The sequence below is a fragment of the Anoplopoma fimbria genome, chromosome 14 (genome assembly GCF_027596085.1).
Source record: "Anoplopoma fimbria isolate UVic2021 breed Golden Eagle Sablefish chromosome 14, Afim_UVic_2022, whole genome shotgun sequence".
Lineage (NCBI taxonomy): Eukaryota > Metazoa > Chordata > Actinopteri > Perciformes > Anoplopomatidae > Anoplopoma > Anoplopoma fimbria.
Window position 1 is genome coordinate 11,855,298 of NC_072462.1, and position 27,054 is coordinate 11,882,351.

General features: G+C 39.6%; 2 protein-coding genes across 2 annotated transcripts in view; one reads left to right on the forward strand and one right to left on the reverse strand.

Annotated features, from left to right (window-relative positions):
• The window catches only part of itga1 (integrin, alpha 1), a 42,963-nt gene extending 39,247 nt beyond the window's left edge, over window positions 1-3,716 (reverse strand). The window contains exon 1 of the mRNA XM_054612095.1: window positions 3,488-3,716. Coding sequence (XP_054468070.1) covers window positions 3,488-3,533 — 46 coding nt within the window. The 5' untranslated portion in view covers window positions 3,534-3,716. The remainder of the gene's footprint in view (window positions 1-3,487) is intronic.
• A 14,232-nt stretch (window positions 3,717-17,948) lies between these two features.
• LOC129102300 (Golgi phosphoprotein 3-like) lies at window positions 17,949-23,374 on the forward strand. Its single transcript, XM_054612375.1, is given in 6 exon segments — window positions 17,949-18,300; window positions 18,302-18,395; window positions 18,874-19,005; window positions 19,287-19,401; window positions 19,731-19,891; window positions 20,954-23,374. Coding segments are annotated over 6 exon segments (882 nt in total). The 5' UTR covers window positions 17,949-18,184; the 3' UTR covers window positions 21,218-23,374.
• The last annotated feature ends 3,680 nt before the right edge of the window (window positions 23,375-27,054 follow it).

A 27,054-nucleotide genomic window follows, 5' to 3' on the forward strand; every position in this document is an offset into this window, starting at 1 on the left:
TTTAGTTCAATTAGTGCCTTTACAGAGTCACTAGCATCAAGCACACATGTTTTACCACAAAAACATCAGCACATATTTTGGTGTTTCACCATCAAGATCCATATAACTGTAACATACTAAATCATCTGTCCCATAACTTCAAACTTTGTTTTTCTGTCATCACACGCCTTATTTATTATTATTATTATTATTATTATGTATTTTGATTTATTTGAAGCCCAGGCTCTCACACTTCTTGATAATCTTCCTCAGGAAGTGTTAGAGGTGTCTGTATTTTTGGTCTATTTTTTTGTTTGACACCAGACAGCACTGTGACCTACGGTTCTTTTTATCACAGTCTCTGATTGTCACACATTCAGATTCCAAATGTATTGATTTAGCGATATTATTCTTTCTTCTTACTAGCTTACTTACTGAATGTATTTAATGTATTTTGGGCATCTCGGGTGCTGGAAATAAAAGTCCTAATCATTTTTTGCATATTCAAGTGACTTGGATGTGTACTATCTTTGTCTAATCATCAGTACATGTAGACGTTTTGCGGGTAATGTTTACCATGTTCACCATCTTCGTTTATACTATGTAAAGCATGCTAACAATTGCTATGAGCTGAGGCTAATAGGACTGTTAGTATTGAAACTATTTTGGTCATAAGTCAAAATTTTGACCTGTTGATGATGCCAGAGGAAAAAGTTAGGGGATCACAAAAGTCAATAGGATTTATCCTCTGTGGAAAATGGATTTCTGGGCAAAATTGTATATCCAGCCATCCAATTGTTATTGAGATATTCCAGCTCAAATTCATGTGAGTGAGTGTCAGGTCTTTTAATTGAAAAGGAGATACTATGGTGACAGGTTTCTGACAGAGTCACAACGCACCCAACAGAAGCTCTTTTCAAACCTTAAAAGCGCTCAGTTGCTTCAGATAATAGTTATAACTAACTGATAAAAAAAATGGATTTTCTAAAAGGGGACCCATCAAAGATGCAGAGTAAACTAACGTCACAATCGGAGATTAATTACATACCATTCCAGTGAATCCGTCTGCCACTGCCAGCAGACAGATTATGTCAAATTAGTGCTGATTGCAGCGACCGAGGGAGTGATGAGGAGACATATTGCTAATGAAGGAGACGGCCGGGCTCACTACTCAGGCTCATAAATTCAATTCAGAGCTGTAATGGCTGAAGACTTATCTCCCTTGACCTTACAGTTTTGAATGAATTAACCATCTACTCTGGTCATCTACAGCAGCATCCCACACGCTCATGAAAATGTAGAGAATAGACAAATTGTCCAATCTGAGATGTGAGCAACTGCAGGAGTCCTTGGAGGAATGTTGAGGAATCTAAATCAGCATGTGTTCCACCAATGCTCCACCCTTTCTCTCCATCTTTGTAGCTCTCCATCTTATGTCCGAGCTTGTATTGCTCACAATCACAACAAAGACAAAGAGAGAAGAGAGGCAGAAAGTCTCAAGTGACTGATCAGTTTCTTACTAAGACAGAGAAATGATAACATCTTTTTATAATTTATTAATTATTAAAGTCAATTTTTAGTCTCATCTCAGTCAACTGAACATCTTTTCGTTTTGAAATTTACATCAGATAAAACGAGTAACTTTATAACGTCATCTTGGTCTTTATAGTTAACTCTATCCTGAAATTTCTGGGACCAACTGATCATTGATTGATTTAAAATATTATGCAGATTAACCGATAATGAAATAGTGACAAACTTAATCAGCAATACTGTTAATAATCCATCAATTGTTTCAGTCATATATGAAAAAAAATCAAACATCCACTAGTTCTACCTTCTCAAATATAAGGATTTTCTAGCTTTTTCGTGTTTTGTATCAACATAAACTGAACATTTTGTTGTCTTTTTTTAATATACATTTTTCTGCTTGAAAAATATTTGTTGGCTTCTTATTATGTGTGTAGGCAAAAGCATGAAAATGCCCATCAGACCTCCCCAGAGCCAGATGATGTCAGGCTTTGGGGAGATGTCATGAACACTTTTTCCTCACTTTATACTAACCTCTTTTTTATAGACAATGATTAATCAATTAATGAAAACAAAACAACAGATTAATCGACAAAGAAAACCAATATTAGTTGCAGCCCTAGTCTCAAGCATAGGTGTTCATGCTGTTCACGTCCTTAGTGAGCTCGGCCACTCCGGTCTGACACACACTGATTGAAGCCAGATGCCCCTCTCCTCCTCTGCAGTACCAAACTCAAACCACCTGTAGCCCCATCTCCGTTAGGAATTTATCGAGATTAAATGCTGCCACTACAATAACCACATGTGGGCCTCTGAGATAGGCAGAGGGAGCTCCGATAGCACAACACGGGATCTCCCAGTATCGGCTCAAACCAAATAGCTTCTACCCCTGTGGAACCAGACTGAGGTCATACTCCAGCAGCTCCTCTGACTACATGGCTAGACCAGTAGGAGTTTCCAGGATGGGACAAGAGAGGCAATAGTGAGCTAAACCTGACCTTCTTAATGTGTGAGCGTCTGCTGATCCCTCTCTACAAACACACATGTTTATCTCCATCCCCATCTCTAACTCAATTCTCTAATGAACATCACAAGCCGGTATCACATGTGAGCGCAGAAACCGGAGAATTGAAGAGAGACTTGTACTGTTTACTTTGTTCTCTCTTTTTTCTCTCTCTCTCTCATCCAAAATCAGAGAGGTGGCTCAACTTTGCCGGGACTTTCCATCATGTTTGAACCACTTGGTGCATGACCCTAGAAGTTAATTCACTTCTGCTGCTCTGGAGCTGAACCTGAGAGCACACAGCATCACCGGTGGGACTCCACAATACCAACACAGATATCCATTAGAGCCTCGCTGCCTCTTAAAGCCGGTGTTAAGACAATATTAATTTCACTTCTCAACCTTCCAAAAATGTAAATCTTATTATAACTGATGAAACACTCATGCATGCCCATCCAAAGATACACTTGATGGGAAATGAGATCTGACACAATTTCCGATGACTCATTCTTTGCAAATGACGTTTCTGTAGAAACATGACAAAACTACATGGCACTGCAGACATGTTTGTAAAAAAAATTCAATTAGAGCCCTTCAAACTGGCTGTAATGTCTCACAATGCCATGCTTCTGTTCCACGTAGAACAAATCAAGGGCTCTGCGGTTCTCCCCTCAGTCAGAATAAATAACATCTGGGCAATCCGGACGGAAAGTATTCAAGGGCCAGTTCACGAAGTCACTGTGGTGCCACCACCTCTTAATGGGCGCGCAGTCAATGGGAGTGACACACCTAATGGGTGCTTTTAGTCGCTCAGGCGTCAATTATGCAGTCTGCATGATCTAAGCTGCTGTCCGGCGTGCGCGTAAAAGATGCGCTGGAGACCTTGGCACGGGTAGAAAAACGCGCCTGTCACTCATCGTTTTTCATCTGAAGATCAGCACAAATGCAGAATTCCTTTTTGAAGTTATTACTCACCAGCGACTGCCGCTGTTGCCAAGGTGAAATGAATGATCCCGAGCATCCCGGCGCACGGTAGAGATGTCCTACAGCTTGACTTATTCCACGGACTTTTCTGCCTCTCACGCACGGTGTTCAGATAAACAGGAGATCCCCAGAGAAGTCAAATCGCTAAATGGCTAACAAGAGCACACAAGGGCATTTCCTGTGCTACTTGCATCCAGTTTGAAGTGTCTGAAGTCCCGTTTCAAACTGACTCCACCACTCGGGATGAGCTCTGTTCCATTGCGCATCGCCTCAGCTGAGCAGAGCGACACAGACAGAAACAGGGAGGAGGAAGAGGAGGAGGAGGAGGAGGAGGAGGAAGAAGGCTGGAGGGAGCGTTGTAAGGAGTTCACTCATGCACGGAACGTTATGAGCTACGTTTGCGGGGGCTTGGTCTGCCAGACCATGGGAAAATCTTAGCAGTCAAGTAACAGCAGCGCAGTGATGTCTGGAGACCAGAAGACAATTAGACCAGAATACATACAGAGTCCATTCTGTGACAGCTGATCATTCACTTGAGTATCTAATAATTGAGATATGTATGAATTATTATAGAGCATTAGGGTCTCATTATAAATGCATGTGGCTGTCAGAGAATGTAAGCCTATTGGATAAAAGTACATCACAAATCTGGCCAGTTGAGTGATTGAATGTTCCAGAAAGACACAAAACATGAGTGACACATTTGTCCAGCTGCTTGTCTTCTTGCCGGTAGCCTGTTTCTTGTGCTGGAGTAAACGAGCCATTCAGGCCCTGATGATTTATATTGCTAAAAAAGGTGCAGGGTTACAAATGGTCTGACACGTGGGGCCAATTCCAGCGACCCACTGCTGGAGAGGATGCAAAAATCCCAGTGAGATTATCACAGTATTATTATAGGAAGGGTGGAGGACAAAATGTGTTCAGGGGAAGAAAAGTCCCCTCCTCTCCCTGATTACAAGCAACTAGAATAACAGTATCTTACCCACTTAGAGCGATGGAGGCTCACTTTAAAATGAAACCCTGAGCAGCATTTTCACTATTATTTTCCATGATCCTGTAATAGAGCTGTAAAGTTATCTAAAGCTTGGAGATTTTGCACTAGTTTGGTGTTATTATAATCATCTGGAAATATTTCACAAAAAGAGCAGACAGAACAAACAGCTGGTACCAAACTCCTAGTGGTAATTACGAGCAGGGATCCACATCATGACACCCTAACAACCACCGGTATTTACCTCCCAAATGTATATGCTGAGACCTTAGGAATTACTGGTAATCAAACCCCAACCCTTTCAGAAGAATTATGGTAAATCTTTCCTGAGAATTTCTACAATAGCTATGGGCATTACAACACTCTTTCATTAGGCAATGGACGAAAAAGTGCGTGCAGAAAAAACTCTGGATGGAGATATTCTACAGTCATTTTTTATTATTATTATTACGTTTTTTTTCTCTTTGCTGTGCTGTATGACTGTTGATGTGACTCTTAATATGAATGCATGGTTGCCTCATGCTGTTCAGTTAGATCATCTGTTGTGATTTGCCATCATTTTGAGATATGATTGGATATAATGAGACGTATAGTTATGGGTGCTTTGTGCCATTAGGCGACAGCATTCATTGTTTGTCCACGCCCTCTTGAACTATAAATAGAGATTTCTGATAAGATCTCTATCATCAGGAAAACGTAATTTCTCTATGCCGTAAAAAATCAAAACCGAAAATAAATCTGTTTTATGATGTGGCAACACAAAGTTTTGGTTAGGTTTAGGCAAAAAAACAACTTGGTTACGTTTAAGGAAAGATCATAGTTCGGATTAAAATGACAAGGGGAGCTTCTGCGTCATGATTACAGTAATAAACACGTTAAAAGGAAAGACAAAAATGCAGTCAGTTGGAAACAGGAAACCAACAACAGTCTATCGGGTTTGTAACTCTGTATGTTTCACTACGCTTGACAGATTTTTCCTTTTTTGCTGTGAATAAATTTACTGGTGTAAATATCTGCTGTAATACCCTAATTCTTTTCCCTTTTTTAAATATACTTTTCTTTTATATTTTGTTGCTCTTTGACGTTTATATGAAAGTCACAGACATAAACACACCTGCATGAACGTATCCACTTCTTCCACACTGAGTAGCAGCACCAAAGTTATCCTTCTCCATTTCTGTGTGTAAATATTATGAACGTCGTCCAAACAAAGGACTTCAAACACGAAGATCATTTCGTCAGCTAGCGTGAATGAGTTATTTACTCTACATACAGCGTATCCTATTGTAACTTTTCCTCATTGTATAGCTACGCACACTTTAGACGCACACAAAGAGACGCATGTGTATCAGACAGGATCTCAGGAACTCCCTGTTACAGGAGTCCTTCCTGTCTTCAGCCCTGCAGATATCTGACCGAGACGCAGGAAGACTGATTAGTTTCCTCAATATAACATACCCTTCCCCACCCATCTCCCCCCTTCCTCATCCTCTTACACACCTCGGCCCACTCGCATGTTTCTCTTTTTCCCCATAACAATGTGTAGAGAGTGCAGAGATGGAGCTCCATGTTTTGGTTTTTGACCTCTACACAGTTTCCTTATCTTCCCCCGTGGCCTGCCTTTCGCCCCGACATACTATATTCCTCTATTAGCCATGGAAGTCCATTCTAATGTGTTTTTCTTCTCCCTTCCCCTGTAACTGTCTGTATACATGCAGACAGGAAGAACGCATTAGGAGCGTACCAGATACGAGGCTCTCAGGGTCCCTAATGAATCAAAGGCATATTCATTCAATTCAAAACATTCTTTGAACCGATACTCTCAAAACATTAATATCCTCCAATCATTTTAGCGTTTCTGAGCTGCATTTTGTGGTGTAAGGCTCTATGGTAATGAAGACAAACTGTGTATCCCAGGCTCAGAAAATCCCTTTAAGTAAAGGAAATTAACTTGGGTCATACAGACTGAGTCAATCATTGGGTCATGCTAAAGCTCCTCCCTGTCCAATAGCAACCATCCCCCCCTCCAGAGAAAGCTATTTACAGTGAGCATCTAAGGAATCTGTACTGTACACAAGAGGATGGTGCTTACATGACAGCTCACAGTAAACATATACTATGTTTGGTATTCTCTTTAACTGCAGTGAATTATCATTCAATACCTGGAAATTTGAGATTATATTTTAACTAATATCTGTCGGCACAAATTTACAGATTAAAGGGGCACTCCTGCAAATTACTTCCATGAAGTCGTTGGACTCACAAGAGACGGATTAAAGCTGAATTTAGCAACATTATTATATGAACAATGGATCTGATGATAATGCTGTTTGAGTAATGTTGTGTATGCTGCTGGATGTGTAAATAGGCAGCTGTTTGCTATCGTTTGCCACGACAACTAAAGAACTAAAAGGTCATTTTTTTTACAGCCTGTTCTGCTGCCCCCAAATGGCCAAAAATCTAAAAAAAATCTAAGCAGCGGAAGGTGAGATTTCCTGACCTTTAGTCCATAATATCAAGCTTCAAAAACCCTGGATCCCATATTTCCTATAATACAACCAATAATAGACCCTTCCTGTCTGGTAGATGCTTGTGTTTGTTATACTTCACAAGGCCACTTTGTAACACAGGTTTTCTGTTATGAATTTGTAGCTCAGGCTGAGACAACCCCGATATCAACCTCAGGCGTTGTTTTCACAGACTTGACAAAGCTCCTCCAGAGCCAAAGAACAACTGTTTCCACAGGCTTCGAATGAAAAGCAAACTGACTTTTGCGTGGAAAATCGGTGGAGTGCCCCTTTAAAGACCCTTCGTACACCTTCAAGAGCCAAGCTATTGTTGTAGATGTAATGGTGGATGCTCGCAAGCGTGGCTTAGTTATACCACTGGAGATGACCTTCAGTGTGAAAGAAAGCAGGTCCATCCTCACTGATTCCTCTTTGATGAGAACATCATTTGACAATGTTTTGAACTCCAACATTAACCAGACAAAGGAGAGCGAATGGAAATAGTTTAACACCCCCCACCCCCACCCATGGTCCCAACTCTTTCTTGTTCACTGGGTTCACGGTTCTTTCTTTTATTTGTTCTTTAATAAACAAATGTTTGGACAGCTGTCAACAAACAGGAAATGCTTCATAATAAAAAGGAGATGTAACCCCAAGTGATATGTAGATCTGTGCTCTATTTACTGGATATTAGACGTTGCCTTGTCTCAGACCATTAGGGCTCATGGTACAAAGTCCTTGGAATTTAAACTCTGATGCAGCCTAGAACACTTTGGCGTTCATAGAAATTATGTTATTTTTTAAACTCCACAAAGAGTAAAGTCGAGAAAATAAAAAAGATGGCATGTATTACTGGTCAAGAAATGCTCAAAAAGCAAGTTTGAGAAGGTCAATCCTAAATCTTCTTGAAACCCAAATCAGACTCTGATGCCTGCATGAGTAGAAATTAGCACACCATCTTCAAAGTCTCTCTCCAGTCCACCCCCGGTCAGCTAAAAAACAAAATCTGACACATGTTGACAGCAATTAGTGATCTCTTCAGTCTCCTCCTTTCTGAGGCTTTTTTTCTAACTATCTGTGGTGCTGACAGGACCTGGAGCTTCAGTTCACCCTGCAGAGGGCCAACACAGGGTCCCGACCCTTTGACTCTGTCAACACTGATTCAGAGTGTCGGTTACAGCCGGGCCACTGGCTCTCTGTCTCCCACAGACACACTGGGCACCTCTACCCTCAATAATAACAGTGGCGTTTGAAAATACATTTATATTTGACATGTGATAAATGAATATGTTCTCAAGCAGAGGACTTGAGATGAACTACTTTTTACATGAAACATTTTAGTCGTACTAACTGCAATGTTTGTTGGATCGTTTGTTGGTTGGTTCACATCTTTAGTCCAAACTGAAATATCTAAACAATTATTAGAACTTTTCACTCCCTGGAGTCAAAAAGCAATGATCGGTTCTCGAGGACTCTTGCCCACTCAATTGAACAGCCAAGTGTTTCTAACGGCCACGTCCACACAAACAGCACTCGCCGAACGAGCACGCCCCAGTCGCATACTCTACTAGTTTAGTTAAATACACACAATTTGGTAAAGACATGAATCACCACCAGAGGATGAATCCTACAGTCTTTGATGATACCCTGACTGTTTTTCTCTTGTGCCTCCGTGAGGTTGACAGCGTGGCTTTGAGTGGCTTTCATTTGGTGCACACATCCACGCCGCCTTCAGATGAATGGTAATAACTGTTACCTCAGTCTTTCATCTAGCACCATAATCAGATCAAATTTAATTTGTCCAATACTTTGGTTAATGACCAAATGTCTGCAAAACTATTGATATTCCCATCAACCTGTGCTGTAATTCGAAATTTGATGATGATAAGAAAATGTTGGCATGCCAACACACTAATTAAGGATGGTGAACATGGCAGACAATTTACGTACTTATCATCATCATGTTATAATCGTGAGCATGATAGCATGCTGACTTTAGCGTTTAAGCTCAAAGTAAGACTGTGTCTTAGTAGAGCGGCTAGCATGACTGTAGACTCTTGTGTCTTCCTGTGTCCTCTGACAACACTAGACAGCATTGTTGTGGAAGTAGAGTCAAATGTCAGAGGCCATTATGTTTCTGGGTATTGCTATCTGTGAGTAAGACTGCCAAACAATGACAGAAATGTGATTTTTGTCAAAGCTTGTCCCCAGATCCTGGTGTCAGCATACAGGAAGTTCGCTGGGGCTTCGCTCAGTGGAGTTGATTGTTTAAAATAATGATGAGTGCCAAAACTAGACTGCACTCACTCCCTGTCAGCAGTTTTAACACCAATTTTACTTTCAAAATGTTACAGCCTGCAGCCTTTGAACAGCTATAATGACTTTTTTTTTCCTGATGGACTGATATGCGCACATTAATATCAACAGGCATGTACACATGTGCACACACATGCGCACAATTATTTCCAGCATGTGGTTTGACATTCTTGGCGTGTCACATAGCCATTGTGATTGAGGAATATCATATTCTGGTCAGTAATGTCTTGGCGTGACATCTGAGATGACAACATAGTAGACACGGGAGGGGACATGAGCGGGGGTGGTCATGCAAGGTTGAAGTTATGCTCACAATTAAGCACTAGAAAGAGTTCTGCATGGTCCAGCTTTTTGAATTTGGAATGAGCCGACCTTTGAGCCACCCAAGTCAATGACCTTTCAAGAACTAGACAGTACAGACATCCACTGTTGTCCACCCACCACCTTTCTAAACCTGCCATCTTTACAAAATGGATACAGAGCTCAATCTATGGTTTAGAGACCAAACAAAATATTCAGTATAATAGTGAGATGTCACGTGTCACCCACTAACTGTGTTTTACAATATTGAGCGGGATGTTGCTCAAACGCACAGGTGTAAATCATACAATTATTGATGGCTGCATTCCGATTAGCTGCTTCAGATTCAGGGTCCTGGTATTGTGCATGCTGGCTCGCTGTCGTCAATTACATAGAACAGAGCCACCGTTAATGTTATTAGTAACACCTGTGCGTTTCCTAGTCCATGCCTGCTTAATGGCTGATCAACCCACTTTAAGAATTGGTTGAAATTCAGCAGTACATACAACAAAATTTTACTCTCAGAACACATTTGAGAACAGCTCAGTTGGTACCTTGTGAAACTGGCAGCAAGGCTTACAAACTTATACAGAGATGGTAATGACCAGAAGGGCCTGTAGTTTCAGAGTGATGAAGCTAGAGGCCTGAGTGAGCGAGTTGAATTTTAAGGTGAAGATGGTTTATATCTTTGATATTACGAACCTTAAGTGGTCCAATTTTTTTTTTTACAATACTGTCTTAAAGCCCTTATGTAAATTGAAATTGTTATTGGTCGCTTTAATTGTTTCTCCTCTTTATTGTGGAACAAATTCTGAGCTCCTTGATTACCTGAGCAATAATATATTTCATGGTTCAGCTTATACTAGTAGCAGTCTGATTTGTAGTCTTTTGAGTACAAAAGGTGATCATTTTTTAGCTTTTTTTAGTGAGACAAAAAGGGAATTTCTCACTAAAAATAACTTAACTGGAAGGAATCCTCTTGATTTGACTAACTGAAACTACTGAAGCCTCCTGTCAGCTGAACTTCATATATTTCTAAACAGAACTAAGACAGTGAAGTTAGTTTTATATTGGAGTTTTGTAATGAAGGGACAATATGGAAAGGTGGAAAGATTACAGCGACTAACAACTCTTGAAATGTACATATGGTCATGTAGGTATGGTTTTAAAACAGAAAAGTTTATTTTATCATTCAGACCTAGCAGCTTACAGACCCCAAAAATTATATTTACCTAATCCAACAGCTCCTGGTGAGATATTGACTATGATTTCATCTGAAAAAGAAGGAAATGCATTATCTGTTTCGAAGGCAGCAGAATTATACAGTAAATATGAAATTTAAAATGCTCTTTTACTCACAATAGTATAAAGTAGGATGCAATGCTTCTTGACACTCAACAGTACGTTTACGGTATTTTGCCCTCATACCGTTTCAGTGTAATATTATAGTTCCTGTCTAAATTGTATAAGGTATGCTCCTGACTTTTATTACATGTCTGTTTCTGCCAGCTCAGTCTGTCCATCTGATTCAAATACCAGGGAAGAGATTTGTTTACCAGTTGGCTGTCACATGTGGTAAAGCTGAACACTAATAAAAATATAATAGAAATATCCGTAAACACACCCACATCAGGAACACTACACCATACGCATCAGTAAAGAACAGTGAACAGGAGATTCTGTTACTGTCTGAGTAAAACATCCTGCAGGTCATCGGCCAAAAAAATGACAGTTTACAATGATTTAAAATAAAGGCCGAGAGGCTCTAACCTTGTTACCTTTTGTTTAGGATGACCTGTGTCAAAACTGCGAGGCTAGTTAATTTTTGACAGATTTAGTTTTGGTCTCCTTGACAGGTCTCCCGTGGTGAATATGAATTCAGGGGCTGAAAAGGGCACAAAGGGTCCAGGTCAGGCCCTCAGTAGTTCGAATCTCATCAGGTAAATGCTGTGGTTCTCTGTGGGAATATCAGGTATGTGTCTGCTCATGCGTGTTTGACCCTTCTGTGGTCTATCTCTGCCTGAGTAACCAGATGATGATGAAGATCATAAGGTCTCCATGCCTCCTCAGCAGGTTCACTTTGACTTGACTTTTTCAACCACAAATCCTGTTTTTTGTGTGTGTGTGTGTGTGTGGGGGGGGGGGGGGGTTGTGGGTCGAACATTGATTGGCCTCTGACCACAACTAGCGAACAGCACAAGAAGTCATCTGGTCTGGATTATTAGCTTGTACTGGCTGAATCAGCAGTGAATCAGGGTATTTTCAACACTTGAGGCACTTTGACGTTGTTTTCAGTGGGGAAAGACTTATTCAGAGCTTTAACTTTATTACCACTGTGTAAAAGTACAAGTAAAAGTTCTGCATTCTAGATCTCACAAAGAGGTATTATCAGGAAACTGAACTTTAAGAATCAAAAGTAAAAGGGTCTGTTGTAAGGAAAGGTACATCATTTAACTCTGAAATTTTGAGGGGTAGAAGTTTAAAATAGCAAGAAAAATTGAAGCACTCAAATGAAATACAAGTACCTCAAAGTACAGTATTTGAGTAATTGAGATTATATAGTTTACACCACTGGTTGTTTTGCTTTAAGCCTTAGCAGGAGTGTCTTGACTCCTCCATCACTTCTGCTGAGCAAATAAACCAAACGATGAGGTCAGCAGTGCTGCTGGTTCATCAGCTGTTCCGGGTCTCTAATCAGAAGTCTCCTCACTGAATAATGTTGAACTTCTGTGATGTCAGTGTTTCTATTGTACTAACAAAGGTCCTACTTAATGGTTACAGTAAATTATGGCTGGGTGTTGACCTTCCCTGTGCAAACTGTAGATGTGTGTATATGAGCAAATATAAACGAGGTCACGTGTGCGTCTGCACTACGTGTGTTTATGTGTGTGTGTGTGTGTGTGTGTGTGTGTGTGTGTGTGTGTGTGTGTGTGTGTGTGTGTGTGTGTGTGTGTGTGTGTGTGTGTGTGTGTGTGTGTGTGTGTGTGTTTCTTACAGCTGGGTTTGAGATCCTCTGGAGGGGTCCCATTGTTAAAGGCTTCCTGCAGAAATCTACCAGGGAGAACAGAGGAAAGGGAGGATCACACAAATTGCTTAAGAAGTGGCTAAATAGAAAACATTTTCATTTTTTTGTTGCAAAAATCATGATGAATTTTACTTTGTACAATACAAAATAAAGGGTCCTATATACACCGCTCTGACGCCCAAAAAACACACACAGTCTTTTCTTTATATGCAAGTTTTGAGAAAAACAAGTTATTCATCCTCTTTTGAATGAATTTCATGAGAAATGGAATGAATCCCTCTGTGTTTGTTGCAACAGGCCTGCTTGGTCTAGTTAGGACATGTTGTCCTGGCAAATGCAAACCTGCGAGCAGCAAAAACACACCGTGACCACAACTTAATAAAACCTTTAAAGTTCATTAAAGTTATCATTCATTGAGAGTTGCATCCCGCCAATGATTGTAAGCCTAATATTCATTGTCTTTTAGCTCTGTTTTTGGTCTCTACCAGCTCTTAAAGGAAAAATCTGTCTCTTTAGGTGTTGACGGCTCCACTATGTTCACCAGTCAGTCACCAACTGTGTCTGTTTGCTTTTTGGTGTGAAGCAGATAGTGTAAAGTGGGTTTTCAGAGTCTTTTCTCTGAAAACAGCTGCCCAATGAAGCTGAAAACATCACTAAGAGAGGTAAGCTTTAAATATGAGCAGAAACTCACTATCAAGCTCCATAAAGCCGAGAAGAGACTCAAATGTTGCAATAAACTTAAATGTTAAACAAGATTAGTCCAACAAGTTAAGGTTCATATTTTCTGTATCCGGCTGATCCTGAGACAATGACTTCATTCAGCCAAACGCACATGATAAAAGACTTTAGACCATTGACTGATCCAACGCTTTCAATACATGTTTCCAAGCCTCTGCTGTAAAGTTGAATTACTCTTTGGTTGATTTCATTATAAGCTGTAGCTGTAATGCCTCATTGTTATGTTTATTATTCATGTCATGGTGAATGGGGCGAAAGTAAAGCACTTCCAGTAATTGTGCCGAGTTGGAGCAGATGTTGAAACAGAGATTATTTTGCTGCTTTCTTTATTCTTTGTCTTTCACTTTCTTTCTAGTTTGGTATTCTTACTGTTGGGGGTGTCAATTGCATACAGCCTTATTTAGCCCACCTGGCCTCTAATCCAGCATGTCCTTGGAAGCGCACTATAAATTGCACTGAGCTTCCGTTTCACACCAGTTCAAAAAAATTGCAGATGTGACCTTTTATTCTCCAATTATTTCCATACAGTTCGGCCTCTTTTCCTATCTTGTTTCTTCTTATTATAACAAGCTGCGAGAAAACTGATCTTCATTTTTGAGAGCCCTCTACATACAATGTGATCCCAAAATTGTGATTCTGCTTTTTCTCAGCCTTCCTGAATTCACAGAGGCTTTTGAATATAACAAGCCATTAAATATAATTGTATTTTTTCAACCATTATTCTCTAGTGAGATGAGGCGTGTAGCATCCAATTGAGAGATTCTGTATATCACTCTGCAGAGCAATGGTAAGTGACTCCCCTATTACTCTCTGTGGGGGTTTTGTCTTAAAAGAGTGTGTACATGTGTGTATGTGAGTGTGTTCTTGTGCTTTTATATAGAGGGGGCACTGCGGGTCAACCCTTTGCCCACTCCAGAGACAGGAAATGGCTCCAATATGGTCCTGAGTGTGGCCTCCTTCAAGGCTCTGGGGAGTGATTTAGGCCTCTTGTCTGGACCAGAACTGAAGGATCAGTGAGAAAAAACGTACAAAGTGAAAAATACAGATGTTTTGTTTGGAGCATTTGAACCCATGCTTCTCTGGTTGGCTTCACAGGGACCCAAAGGTTTATTAATAGTGTCAGTGGGGTAGCAAATGATGAGCCTATATGTCAAGAAAGATTTGTGTCCAGTCCCATATTGGCTTTTAAAAAAGATGGGGTGATGGAATTGTAATTTTCATACTTTTTATAAATATTATTGCAATATCAAAACACTTCTATAAACACACTGACTTTAGCATGAGGAGATAACTTTGATTTGTTCCAGGACTAATGCTGTAATGCTTGCAAATCTTGGACTGTGTGCAAATATTCTACCTACATGGTCAGAGAGTCGTGCGACTGTCTTGGCTGTGATGGTAGTGGAGATGGTTGTTTACACAGAGCATATTTGCAACCGTCTGGAGAATTATCTCTCCAAGGAATTTTTAGAGCCACATTTACAGGCTCCTTTACGTCAGAGGAGAAGACAGCGGTTGCTACTTGCAGTCTGTTTGTGATGTTTTATTACCTTCTTGGCAGAGCTCATCAAAGATGAACAATGTGGAGACTATTTACCTGTTTCAGTTTATATTCATTATGCCACACGTACTGAACTTACATAAGGATTTGAGGTACTTTTAATGTTCTAGAGTATTTCCTTTTCATGCTACTTTATATTTCTACTGCACTAAAATTCAGAGGGAAATATTGTAGTTTTTACTCCAATGCATTTATTTGACAGCTATAGTTATGAGTTACTTTCCAAATAAAGACTTTACATCTGTGATAGACTGGCGACCTGTCCAGGGTGTGCCCTGCCTTCGCCCATTGACAGCTGAGATCGGCTCCAGCACCCCCGCAACCCTTAACTGGATAAGTGGTTACGGAAGATGAATGAATGAATGACATTACATTCAAATCACGTTTATAAACTACAAAGCAATGTCAGATATATAAGCCTAGCAACAGTACATACATCAACTTGAATTAGCTCCAAAATTGACCAACAACAACAACAACAACAACAACAGTAAAATGCTGATATTGATTTACATTGATGCCTCAGTGTTTCAGTGTTCACATCACAGGGGCCATTTGTCTGCATTGAGTACTTTTGCTTTTGTTAATTGCAGTACTTTTAACTAATGCCCCAGAGCAGAAGTGTGTCACAGGTTATTTACTAATTACCACTGAGAAACTCTAATGAGAAAGATGATATAGATTTTATAGTTTTCAGGAACTTGAATCCTGTTTAGTCATCTTTGTTTGATTCTTTAATCTCTCCAAATTTAAACCGCAGCTCGGAGTTTTAATCAGAAATCATTCATAAACAGCATAACAATAAATAGAGTCACAAATCCCCAGTCCTCTTGTCTGGAAATGTTTCACAGCTGGTGTGGATTGAGCCCCAGATACCTAACACAACTGACCATACAAGGACAGCTACGCCTCCCAAGGCGAGTATGGGATTCCTCCTCACTGTCAGATTGAATTTTTGCTCAATGTTCACAGCAGCAACGCTCAAAAACATCTTCAAATGCAGAATCACATGCAGCATTGAGACACATTGTTGTGACCCAGCAAGGAACAAATTACCATTGCTCTGATAGGTATTACACCATCGCTGTGCACTTAGTTTTGGAGCTAAATCTATTATATAAATAGTTTGTTTTATAAATGATATTAATAACATGCCAACAAGGACATGTTGTAGCTGAGACATCTGCTTCTTCCTTTTTTAAATCAGAGCAATAAGGGGAGTGAGGTTAAGTGAAGGGCGTTCAGGAGATTTTTTGCTGAGTCGTCATTAAATATGGACATCTGCCAAAGATAAAGTGGACCTATAATACCTGGTAACTCAAGTCAACAGTATATGCAGCCTCACAGCTATAGATAGTAAACTAACATTGCAAGTGAGGAAATACCACCAGTGTGTGGTAGGTAAAGCTGGTACCTCTGTCTATTGAGTTTATTGGAAGTCTGTCTGCAGAAAAATATATAGTTTGATATATTCTCAGAGGTTGCAATGTGCATCCCAACTCAATAAAAAAAACATGGAGAGTTTCTGCATAATCAGTTTCCTGATTTGGAGTATAAGAAAGGAGAAGAAGAATGCAGACTAGAAGTCTATTTCCTACTCGCAGACTGCCACCTTGTGCTGAAAGTCCATATGGCATTGTGGCTTGTTGGTCTGAAAAATATGAACTGTTTATGCTGTGTCTCTTTTATATTGTTTTGAATATTAAGCTGATCTACACTAAAATGGCAATAAGTTATACATCCTATATTGTAAAACTGGTTGGTGTTACTTTTTACTCCAAGGGGGCTGCTGTCAACATTGTTTTACCAGCTAAATCCTGTATATTACGTCAGTATAAATTTGTGTGTTAGATCAAATTTCCACACAATCTGGTCAATCGATTGAGCGTCTTGCTTGATGATTGAGGCTACCGTTAATTCTGTAAAAGGTCAAGTATCAAGTTGCAGTCACTTTATTGTCAGTAACATTGTAGATACATTTAATAATAATAATAATAACTTTATTTATATAGCACCTTTAAAAACAGAGTTTATAAAGTGCTTCGACAGACAAGGCAGCAAAAGCAAGGCAATTAAACAAAAACACATTTAAATAAGAACCCTGCATTCAAACATATTTAAGTTAATGTTATTGTTCTCAGTTCACAGTTTATGTTCTGAAACTAAAGTATGAACTGTGCTGAGTTTTAGAACAACAGTAAACTAGTAGGTCATTTTCGGAGGGTGTTACACTGTGAAATACAATAGTTATAATAGTTTCTGTCTGTATATATAATATTTCAGTTACTGTAGATTCTTTACTGTTTTTTTATTGCTCATTTGCTTATTTATAATACTTATTTTTTATCTTGTTTTTTTACTCTGTCTCTTGTTTGCATAACCTACATAACCTACATAACCTACAGTACCAGTCAAACGTGTGGACACACCTTCTCATTCAACTACTTTGAAGAATGTAAAATATAAAACATATTCTGGTTTGTTGAGCATTTGTTTGTTTACCACATAATTCCATATGTGTTCCTTCATAGTTTGGATGTCTTCAATATTAATCTACAATTTAGAAAAAAAATAAAAATTTAAATAAAGAAAAACCATTGAATGAGAAGGTGTGTCCAAACTTTTGACTGGTACTGTATAATATTTCAGTTACTGTGGATGCTTTACTGTTTTTTTATTGCTCATTTGCTTATTTATAATACTTATTTTTGATCTTGTTTTCTTACTATATGTCTCTTGTTTGCACTATCCTCTCTGCTGCTGTAATCCTGTCAAATAAAGGATTATTTTTTATCTTATCTTATTTTCACATTTTTGTAACCAACCAACCAACCAACCAACCCCTGTTCCTATTCTTTAAACATCATACCAAATACATCTGCATATTATTAGCTGTATGCAATCAAATATTCACAACGTTAAAACAATTATTTTTCATTTTAGTTCCTTCAGTGTTATTCAGGGGGGTGGTTGCTGTCAAACTGTCGGATGTCCAGCATTTCCGAGGGTACGTGAACGCAACAGGCCAGACCACCGCTGACGTCACTGCCACCATGTTGGATCAGGAAGTGGGCTGAGCCGATGCAGGAATCCCGAGCCGAGCTTACCGTCAGCGGCTGTGTTTATTCGCTCGGTAAAACCGATTTCACCGGTTCTCACCTTTTCACCAGCCCGGTTACATGCTGCGTGGCTTTCTGGCTGGTCGAGGTAGGCGCATTTCTTCGGATTTGATCGTTTTGCAGCCCCAGCTATGGCCTCCCTCAAGCAGAGAAACTCGGGCCTCGTCCAGCGGAGGACCGAGGCCATCCGGAGCGCCGCCGCCGACAAGGATCGGGACTCGGCCGACGAGGAGGACGGCTCGCCGCGGGGAGGAGGAGGAGGACGACGACAAGGGGGACTCAAAGGAAACCAGGCTCACGTTAATGGAGGAAGTGTTGCTGCTGGGCCTCAAGGACCGAGAGGTGTGTGTGTGTGTGTGTGTGTGTGTGTGTGTGTGTGTGTGTGTGTGTGTGTGTGTCGTGTTTTTTTAATCTAATTGTTTACTTTGCGTCACCAAAAAGTTAATTTAATGTATTTAGGTTAAGATTAGTGCACGGTTCTCACATATGCATGAACACAACAGTCTTTAAATGGTTTTTTTTTTAATGCAATTGCATGTAAGGTTATCTTGTGTTTAAAAACCCTTAATAATTAACATTATGTTCCAGCTGCAGGAAAGCAATGATCCCACGTTAAGTGCATTTACTCATTTACTTTGTGGCAGTTTTTTCCTTTGACAACTTGCCAGCAGCGACGTGACACCCTTTTTAACCTGGAAGTGTTCATAAATACCAAGCAACACGTCAGCTAAGTTAACAAGCGCTGCACCTTGGTTTCTCTCTCTCTCTCTCTCTGTGTCTCTCTATGTCTCTCTCTCTCTCTCTCTCCTCCTCCTCCTAGGGCTACACGTCTTTTTGGAACGACTGTATTTCTTCCGGTCTCCGCGGGTGCATGCTGGTGGAGCTGGCCCTCAGAGGGAGGTTACAGCTGGAGGCCTGCGGGGTGAGGAGGAAAAGCCTGCTCTCGAGGAAGGTGAGATATTTGGGGTGATGTGATCAAGATGCTCGAGATAAGTGAAGCACAACTACCAGACACTTATTAACCTTCAGTGTTGTGTCTGTGAGCAGAGGGATTGATTTATTTGTTTGTTTGTATTCCAGGAAAGTAATCCCCTTTTGCTAAACCTGTTTCCATTTTCCTTCCCCCCCCCCCCCCACTGTATGATAATGTGTAGTAGTTCCTGTTTACTCAGGATGTGACTGTATGCGTAAGCGAGACTTAAGGTGCAAATATGTGTCATTTTGTTTGCGAAGGTGATCTGCAAGTCAGATGCTCCGACAGGAGATGTTCTATTGGACGAGGCCTTGAAGCACGTTAAAGAAACCCAGCCTCCGGAAACTGTCCAGAGCTGGATAGAGCTGCTGAGTGGTGAGATAAAACCTCCAAAGTTTACCTTGCGTTCATATGCTCATTATTTCACCTGTTGGACATCACTTTAATAGCTGATTTTGCTCTTGTGTAATATCACAGTTCTCTCTGTTCAATTGACACGTGATGACAAAGAAGTACTCATTGATAATGTCAGAGTATATGGGATATTTAAACCAATTTAATAATAAGCTTAAAGCAGCATTAACAGTATTAAAATAAACCAAAGTGAGCCACTTTAGACGTTAAAGTGTTTTAAATGACATTGGCTGTATGGCATCAGTGTGTTTTGTTTAAAGACCTAAAAAGGGTCTCATGTTGTCCTTCAGGAGAGACCTGGAATCCCCTGAAGCTGCACTACCAGCTGAGAAATGTTAGAGAACGTTTGGCAAAAAACCTGGTAGAGAAAGGTGTGCTCACCACAGAGAAACAAAACTTCCTGCTTTTTGACATGACCACACATCCGCTCACCAACAGCACCATTAAACAGGTAAGGTGTGGGGGTGTTCTGTGACTCTTTGCTGTGTAATTAAGTCGATTAAAGCTTTACAAGTAATGGAATTAAAATTAGTGTTGTGTGGGACTCTTGAGTCAGAGGTGAAAAACTTCACAATACAAGCTGTATTTTCAAGGATTCAAGGATCATTTATTGTCATGCAAAGCAGGGATGCACAACGGTATGCAGTTGTAGCCAATTTCAACACAAGCAAAACATGACAAACAAAACAAAAACAGTAGTGCATTCCTGTTTGGATTTGCATCAGGACGAATGTAAACGGCAGCAACATAAACAATTCCCTGTGCAGATAATATGGCCGACATCTTAACTCGGCATCAGGAAAACATTGCCCGTGAACTTTCAGTATGTTAGAGCACCAAGCATCATGATGTAAACACAGAGTCCACCCCCTCTTGCCCCACCGGAGACCCGCACTCCAGTGTCCTGCGCTTTGTCCTGCGCTTTGCCCGTCAAGTGCTTCTTGGTCCGAAATGCCACGACGGAGCCCGGTCTCTGTACAGATGTGGGCTCAATAGTCACCTACCTCCACCTCTACATGCTCACTGTGACAATAATCAGCTTCTATGAGAGTGAGGGTTACAGTCCCAGTCTCAGCTTGATTAATTAAATCTGACCTGCACTTGCACTTTAACAGCTACGTTGGATCCTGCTAAAGTCCAACTGAAATGAAAGTGGATGGTTTGTGTGCTAAAGCATACATACCTGCTTAGGTTAGCACAAAAAGAGGTAGCATTAGCTTCTGCATTATATCACGTTTGTTCAAAGACTCGTGTAAAAATGACAAGCAAGGTATAACGTGTTATGGCTAGCTGTTTTCCCCCTGTTTATATATATATATGTTTTTGCTAAGCTAAGTTTATCGTCTGTGGCTTCATATGTAACCGACAGGTATGAGAAGTCGCATTTATGTATTTTGCAACAAGTTGAACTACTCCTTTTTAATATTTTTTTTTATCACCTATTTAAATGTACAGTAGATAACGTTTTTCTTGCATACAATTGCCTTAAAACACGTGTTAACATTGCCTACAGCGCCTCGTCAAGAAGGTCCAGGAGTCTGTCTTGGAGAAGTGGGTCAACGATCCTCACCGCATGGACAAGCGGGTTCTGTCCCTGATCCTTCTGGCCCACTCATCCGACGTTCTTGAGAATGCCTTCGCCCCACTACAGGACGACCAGTACGACCTGGGCATGAAGAGAGTCCACACTCTGCTGGAGCTGGAGCCGGAGAAAGAGAGCGCAAAGCCCAACGTCAACGAACTCATGTGGGCTGTGGTGGCCGCGTTCACTAAATGAAAACACCTGATTGGTTGGACTGGAAGATCTGGCTATGGTCTGTGTTATTTAATTGGTTGAAGGACTTCACTTTAATGAGACCGACTTCACTTTAATGAGACAATCTATTTTGGTTGGGGAGCCTGTTTGTACATCTAATCCGGATGACATTTCTGGTGGCAGTCCATATTAACCCAGTGCAATCTGATTGGTGGTGGGCTTCACCAAGTAACAATTGGTTGGTTGGAAACGGTCTCTAAATAAAAAAAATAAAAACGACTGGCCGCTTTCACACAGTGAGGTATATTATCTGCTGCTGCGAGGCTGGATATACTTACAAACATCAACACTACCAACAGATGGGTTTCTGTTAATGTTAGATGACATCAAAGAACAGAAGCAGGTGGCAGCAGTAGTCGTGGTGAATATGAAGATTTTTGACTGGGGCCAAGATTCCCTTCTTCACTAAGGAAACATCTGCTCTACATTTCTACAAGGTCTGGCCAGAATCAAATCCTGGTCGCGTCTCCATTCTCCCCCACATGCTTATGCAAGGATAAAGGAAAAGCAAATCACACTGCTAGCAAAGCTCTTTGCACTCGTGCAGGTCTTCTGCTTCCACCGATTCCTTCCCCACTTGTTGGGAGTAGATGTTTAAGGGTTACTGTTAGATCAGACTACCTGAATGTTTTAGTGAGTCTCACTGTCTTCTCATTAAAATCTCTTTCCTCCTTTCTTCCTCGTTGCATTTTGAGGATGAAAATGAAGGACACAAATAAATACTTACTCGCCTGCATAGTAACGAGTGAGCCGGGTAATTTGGCCCTCATAAACTCTAACCCAAATGAAGAATTAAACCTCGAGTCTAACAAAACTCTTTATCTTATTAGTTGCAATGGGTCCGTTCTGTGTTTATAGGATGAGACCAGTCTTCCATTTCTATTTATGTTGCTAATCAATGCTTAGAGTAGCCTGCCATTTATCAACTATTTTGCACAGTCAGTAGCCCTGTAGGAAGGATCGTGTTTGTAGGGATTTTTCTTGGGTTGAGATCTTGAGAGGATGAGGGTGAACATGATGAACCTTAGCAACCATGGTGAAAAAAGATCTCATTTATTTTGTCTACAGTTCTTGATCTTTATGAATACTTTAAAATCATTCCTTTGGGTAAATATTTTAAAAAAGTTAAGTGGGTGTTGAGATGTAAAAACAAAACGGATTTGGATCGCCGTGAACAGCCTCCACAAGACTTACAGTATGACCATCAGCGGCTGCTTCTAGATATGGGGTGGGAAATGTTTAAATTCAGAAAAAGGGTCGATTCACCCAAATTATAAATAAACAACTAATTTAACACCAGTGGTTTCTAGCCATGGAGGTAGTTTTGGCTTAATGTCTTTAAGATATTTCCTTCTATCTGAAAAATGGTTAAAATGGAATTTCCTTTTAAGATGCTTGTCAGAATTAAAAAAAATTAAAAAGCAACATCTATTTCTGGAGTTTCCCACTTATCTGCAATCTTTACTGTAAACAGTTTTCTTCGAAGTACTTTGCACTAAAGATATCCTCTCTGTTAAATGTGTTAACAGCATGTTATGTGGATTCACTAGATACCAACAGAGGCAAGTGAAACGATGTATTTTGTTATTTGGGTGGACCAACCCTTTTAAAGATTCCCTCTTGCTATATATTGTATCTCTCAGTTTGTATGTCCTGTCATAATTAGATGTTATTTCTATCTCGTAGGCCCACGCGGGTATGTTATATTGTTTGGTACATGCAGATTACGGGAGGGTTACTTGGGGCCCCAGATGAATCCTGGGTAAAGACTGAAACTGTTCTACGATCTAGTCTGAGGGTCTTTCTATGGCGTTACATCACTTATTGTTTCATGGCATACTTATAGTTCTGTCTTCTTTTATTTTCTACCAACAAAATACCAATTGGTCTGAAGAACTGTTGAGATGCGTTTACGGCAAAGAGACCATGCATGCTATCGGTGGAGGGCTGGGGTACTTGTGGATGTAGCTACAGAGAAAAGGCTTGTATGTAATTATTAGTCATTTAATGTGTACGATCTAATGGAATTCAATGAAAGGGATCTTCTCTCCTATCCTCTATAATTCTGTATGCTTTTGTATTACCACACAAAATAAAGTAAGGATCCTTTAAGTGCCTGAATTTAGCACTGTTTTGCTGTTGTTTTTATTTCATATAAATATACAAAGTATGGATTTATTTCATTTGTTTTTTGATTTAGTTTTCGTTTGTTTAGTTTGTTCTGTTAAATAGTCCCATTAATGTTCATAATAGTTATCATACAAATAACATAAGGGGATTAGTCTGATAGGTGTTTTATTAGATTAATCTTGTGCTGAAATGATGGATTAGTCGGAATGATTTTGATAATTGACCAATTGTTAATTCATTTATTAAGCACACACATCATCATTGCTGTTTTCTTTAGTTGAGGATTTGCTGCTTTTTGTATCATTGTAATGTGAATAGGTTTGGGCTTTACACTGTTAGACAAAACATGCAGTTTGAGGATGTTACTTTAATATTTAGGATATTGTGATTAAAAGATTAATTAGAGATAATAAACAGATAAATTTGCTTTGGGAAATACGCTTATTCCCCTGATTTGCAGTTATGTGGGACACCTAAACTCCAGTAGGTCTTCATAAAAAACTTTAGGTTAATGCAAGCTGTCAAAATCACATGACTTCTCAAATGTCCAATCATATATTAGGGTGGAGCAATCTTCAAACAAGAGGCACCTTGTCTACGGTGTAGACCACCCGAAGGTCAATGACACAGTGTTTAGACCAACTTAATGTTCAGGTTGAAAACTTTATTTATTATAAATAGAACAATCCTGATAGTTTGTATCAATATATGTTAATGATATATATTTTTTTTTATTCGTTATAATATGGTGTATATTTACTTTGAATTTTTGTTTTTCAAACAAGTTTCATTTGCCACACTTTAAGAAATACGCGGTAAAAATATAATTTTCTTTAAGAGGGTCAGCGTGGATTGTGCAATAAAAATGGTTATTAACAGGGTTTTAGTCTTCTAATTCACTATTTTAGATATTTAAGGTGAAGGTTTCATGGGGGGCTGCATATTTGTGAAAATGGTATGAAGGTTTTTAGTTTTTAGTTTTTTTTAGGTACATGAACTAGGGAGTTTGTCTTTTTGAAGAAGATAAATGTCTGTGTTTAGAAGATGGCAATGATTATCAAAAAAACAGATATTAAAATATTCATAGCATTTTAATAAAGTCATTCCACATATTCTATGCATATTATTGATTAATGCGATGGAATTCATTTCAGATTATGGCAAAGAAGAGAAATAAGACAGAGAAATAAGACTGTGTCTGTTGAGAGAACAACAGACAGAAATAGAAGCAGGGACTGAATCAGTGGAGATACGACAGACCTGATACGTTTTTATTGCATGATTCAAGCTGATTTACGTCTGACAACAGACTTTTTTGTGTCCCACATTTTGAATAACAGGGTCCCCAATAAAGACATTCTGATTGCCTCAGACAACTTGGCACCTCAGACAACCTGGCCACGCTGTGGCGTAGTGGAGAGCAAGGTAGTTCTCCATTCAGAGGATCGGTGGTTCGATGGTAGCCTGTCATCAGTGTGTGAATGGGTGAATGATATGCAATATATACTACTGATTGTAAGTCGCTTTGGATAAAAGCGTCTGCTAAATGACTGTAATGTAATGTAATGTAATGAATACCATTTCTGTTATGAGTTTGTAATATGCATTTTATTTCCTTCAGTTCACAATGTATACCAGAAGTCTGTTATGCAGAAAAAGTAGGCATAAGGCTAATTCACTCCACATAAAAAAAAAAGCCAAACTTTACCTTTAAGTGGTAAATAACCGATTTTTAGCTGTAGCGTTACATTAACTATCATTCACCACCATTGTACACGTGATCAGATACAAGACTTTTTGAATATCTTTGATCAGCAAGTCATGAAATGCCTCCCATTGCAAAAAAGAGTAATAAGTAACTGAGTCACGATTCTTCAGTTAATATTAATGTGACCAGCTGATAGAGCATAACATGCATAAATGTCCATATATACAGAAGTATGTATAGAGTACATGTGGTATCAGCATCTTTCAGCAGATAACTTTCATACGATGTTCCACTTTGGTTCCGGTCACACAGGGGTCTCAATAGCATCCCGCTCATTTGGCTTTTGTCTGCAGAGCTCCAGTCTTGATAACGACAGCAGTCCACTGTGAGTTCACATCCAACGTCTCCATCAGGGTGTTTCGTCAAGCTTACATTCAGCTTGGTAGCCGCCATTTTGCCTCCAATTATTAGGCCGAAGATTCTTCTGTTTTGGCTCCGAATGCCACCCAGTTTAGCAAAATCCAATTCCTCTTTCATGTTCTTTTTATGTCATGTCTCACTTGACCTTAGTAACAGTCCTGTAGTTCTTGATCAGTATTTCCAGCAGTTTGTATCTCCAGTAAAGCCCGTCTCCGACTTGACGTAGCTCATGTGCGCAGTGATGAATTGTGGCATCAAGATCTGAGGGCAGAAGACACATAAGTTGAGTATCCATGAACTAATACACATTTACATTCTTTAAGTTTTGTTAAAACCAGGTTAAGTTCAATCAAATCTAGTCAGAAACTTACCCTGGCCAGCCATTTTCATTATGATTCTGCCTGTTCGGAAAAGAGAAGTGAAGCTTTAAAGGTTCAGTTTTTCGTCTCTCTCCGTGCTTTATAAGCTGTGCAGTTGTTTCTTGACAAGAAGGAACAGGTTTGAACTATTGATAGCAGTCTGAGCTTTATACTGTTGGGTTGGGTGACGTAACATTACAGCCGAGGAATCCCCTTCAGCCACGGCCAAGTTCCTCCCACTTAGGTAGACTTCCTTGTTTACAATGTTGTCACGAGTCTCCTTTAATCAGTAGTATTTCATTATACCTGTAAAGGTTTTACACATGTAGTACATTATGTACTAGGTATGTGTTATGTACTGTACATAACACATACCTGTCCCTGTAGTGTTTGTTCCAGACAGGTGGGTGTTGGTACTTAAAGTTTTGATCAACATAAAAATGCTGATGTGAGCACATATAGAAAAACACTGAGTAGATGTATTATTTTACCATTTTAAGAGATTAATTAAACACATACAGAGAATAAAAAATGTATCAGGTATGGAATTAGGTCACAAGATGATTTCTGTGGAAAGTAAAACCAACTAACCCGCCACAGTGCGTCATATGAAGCAAGATTTCAACACAACAGTTCACGTGTTTCAACAGAGGCTGAACGTTAAGAACTAACTCACACTTATATCATACACCATAATGATTGATTGTATAAGCAGGGTTTGAATGCACAACAACAGTTCACGGGAGCACCAGTGGCTGTGTTTGCGTCCTAATGGGCTGATAGCGATAAGATATTTAGACACAGTGGTTGTTATTCAGAAGGTAGAGCACGGTCATAACATTGTAGGGTCACTTCAGGGATTATATAAACAGAAAAACTGGATATTCACAATAACCATTATGTCATGTGATCAATAGAATTTTTTATTTTACATTTAAAACACGACCTCTGAAACATCAGTAAAGAACCAGAGTGTTCTTTGTGCAACTGTAGACAATTAAAGAACAACATCAGAGGATGACTTTCACTGACTTTATTAATTCAACATCAGAGAGGTATTTAATTTAAACAGCACAGTCTTTCATTAAGTTATGATGGAGACCAAAATACACCATTGTAATTTAAAAGATATATATATATATATATTATTACAAATTATCCTTTGATAAGATGACAATGCA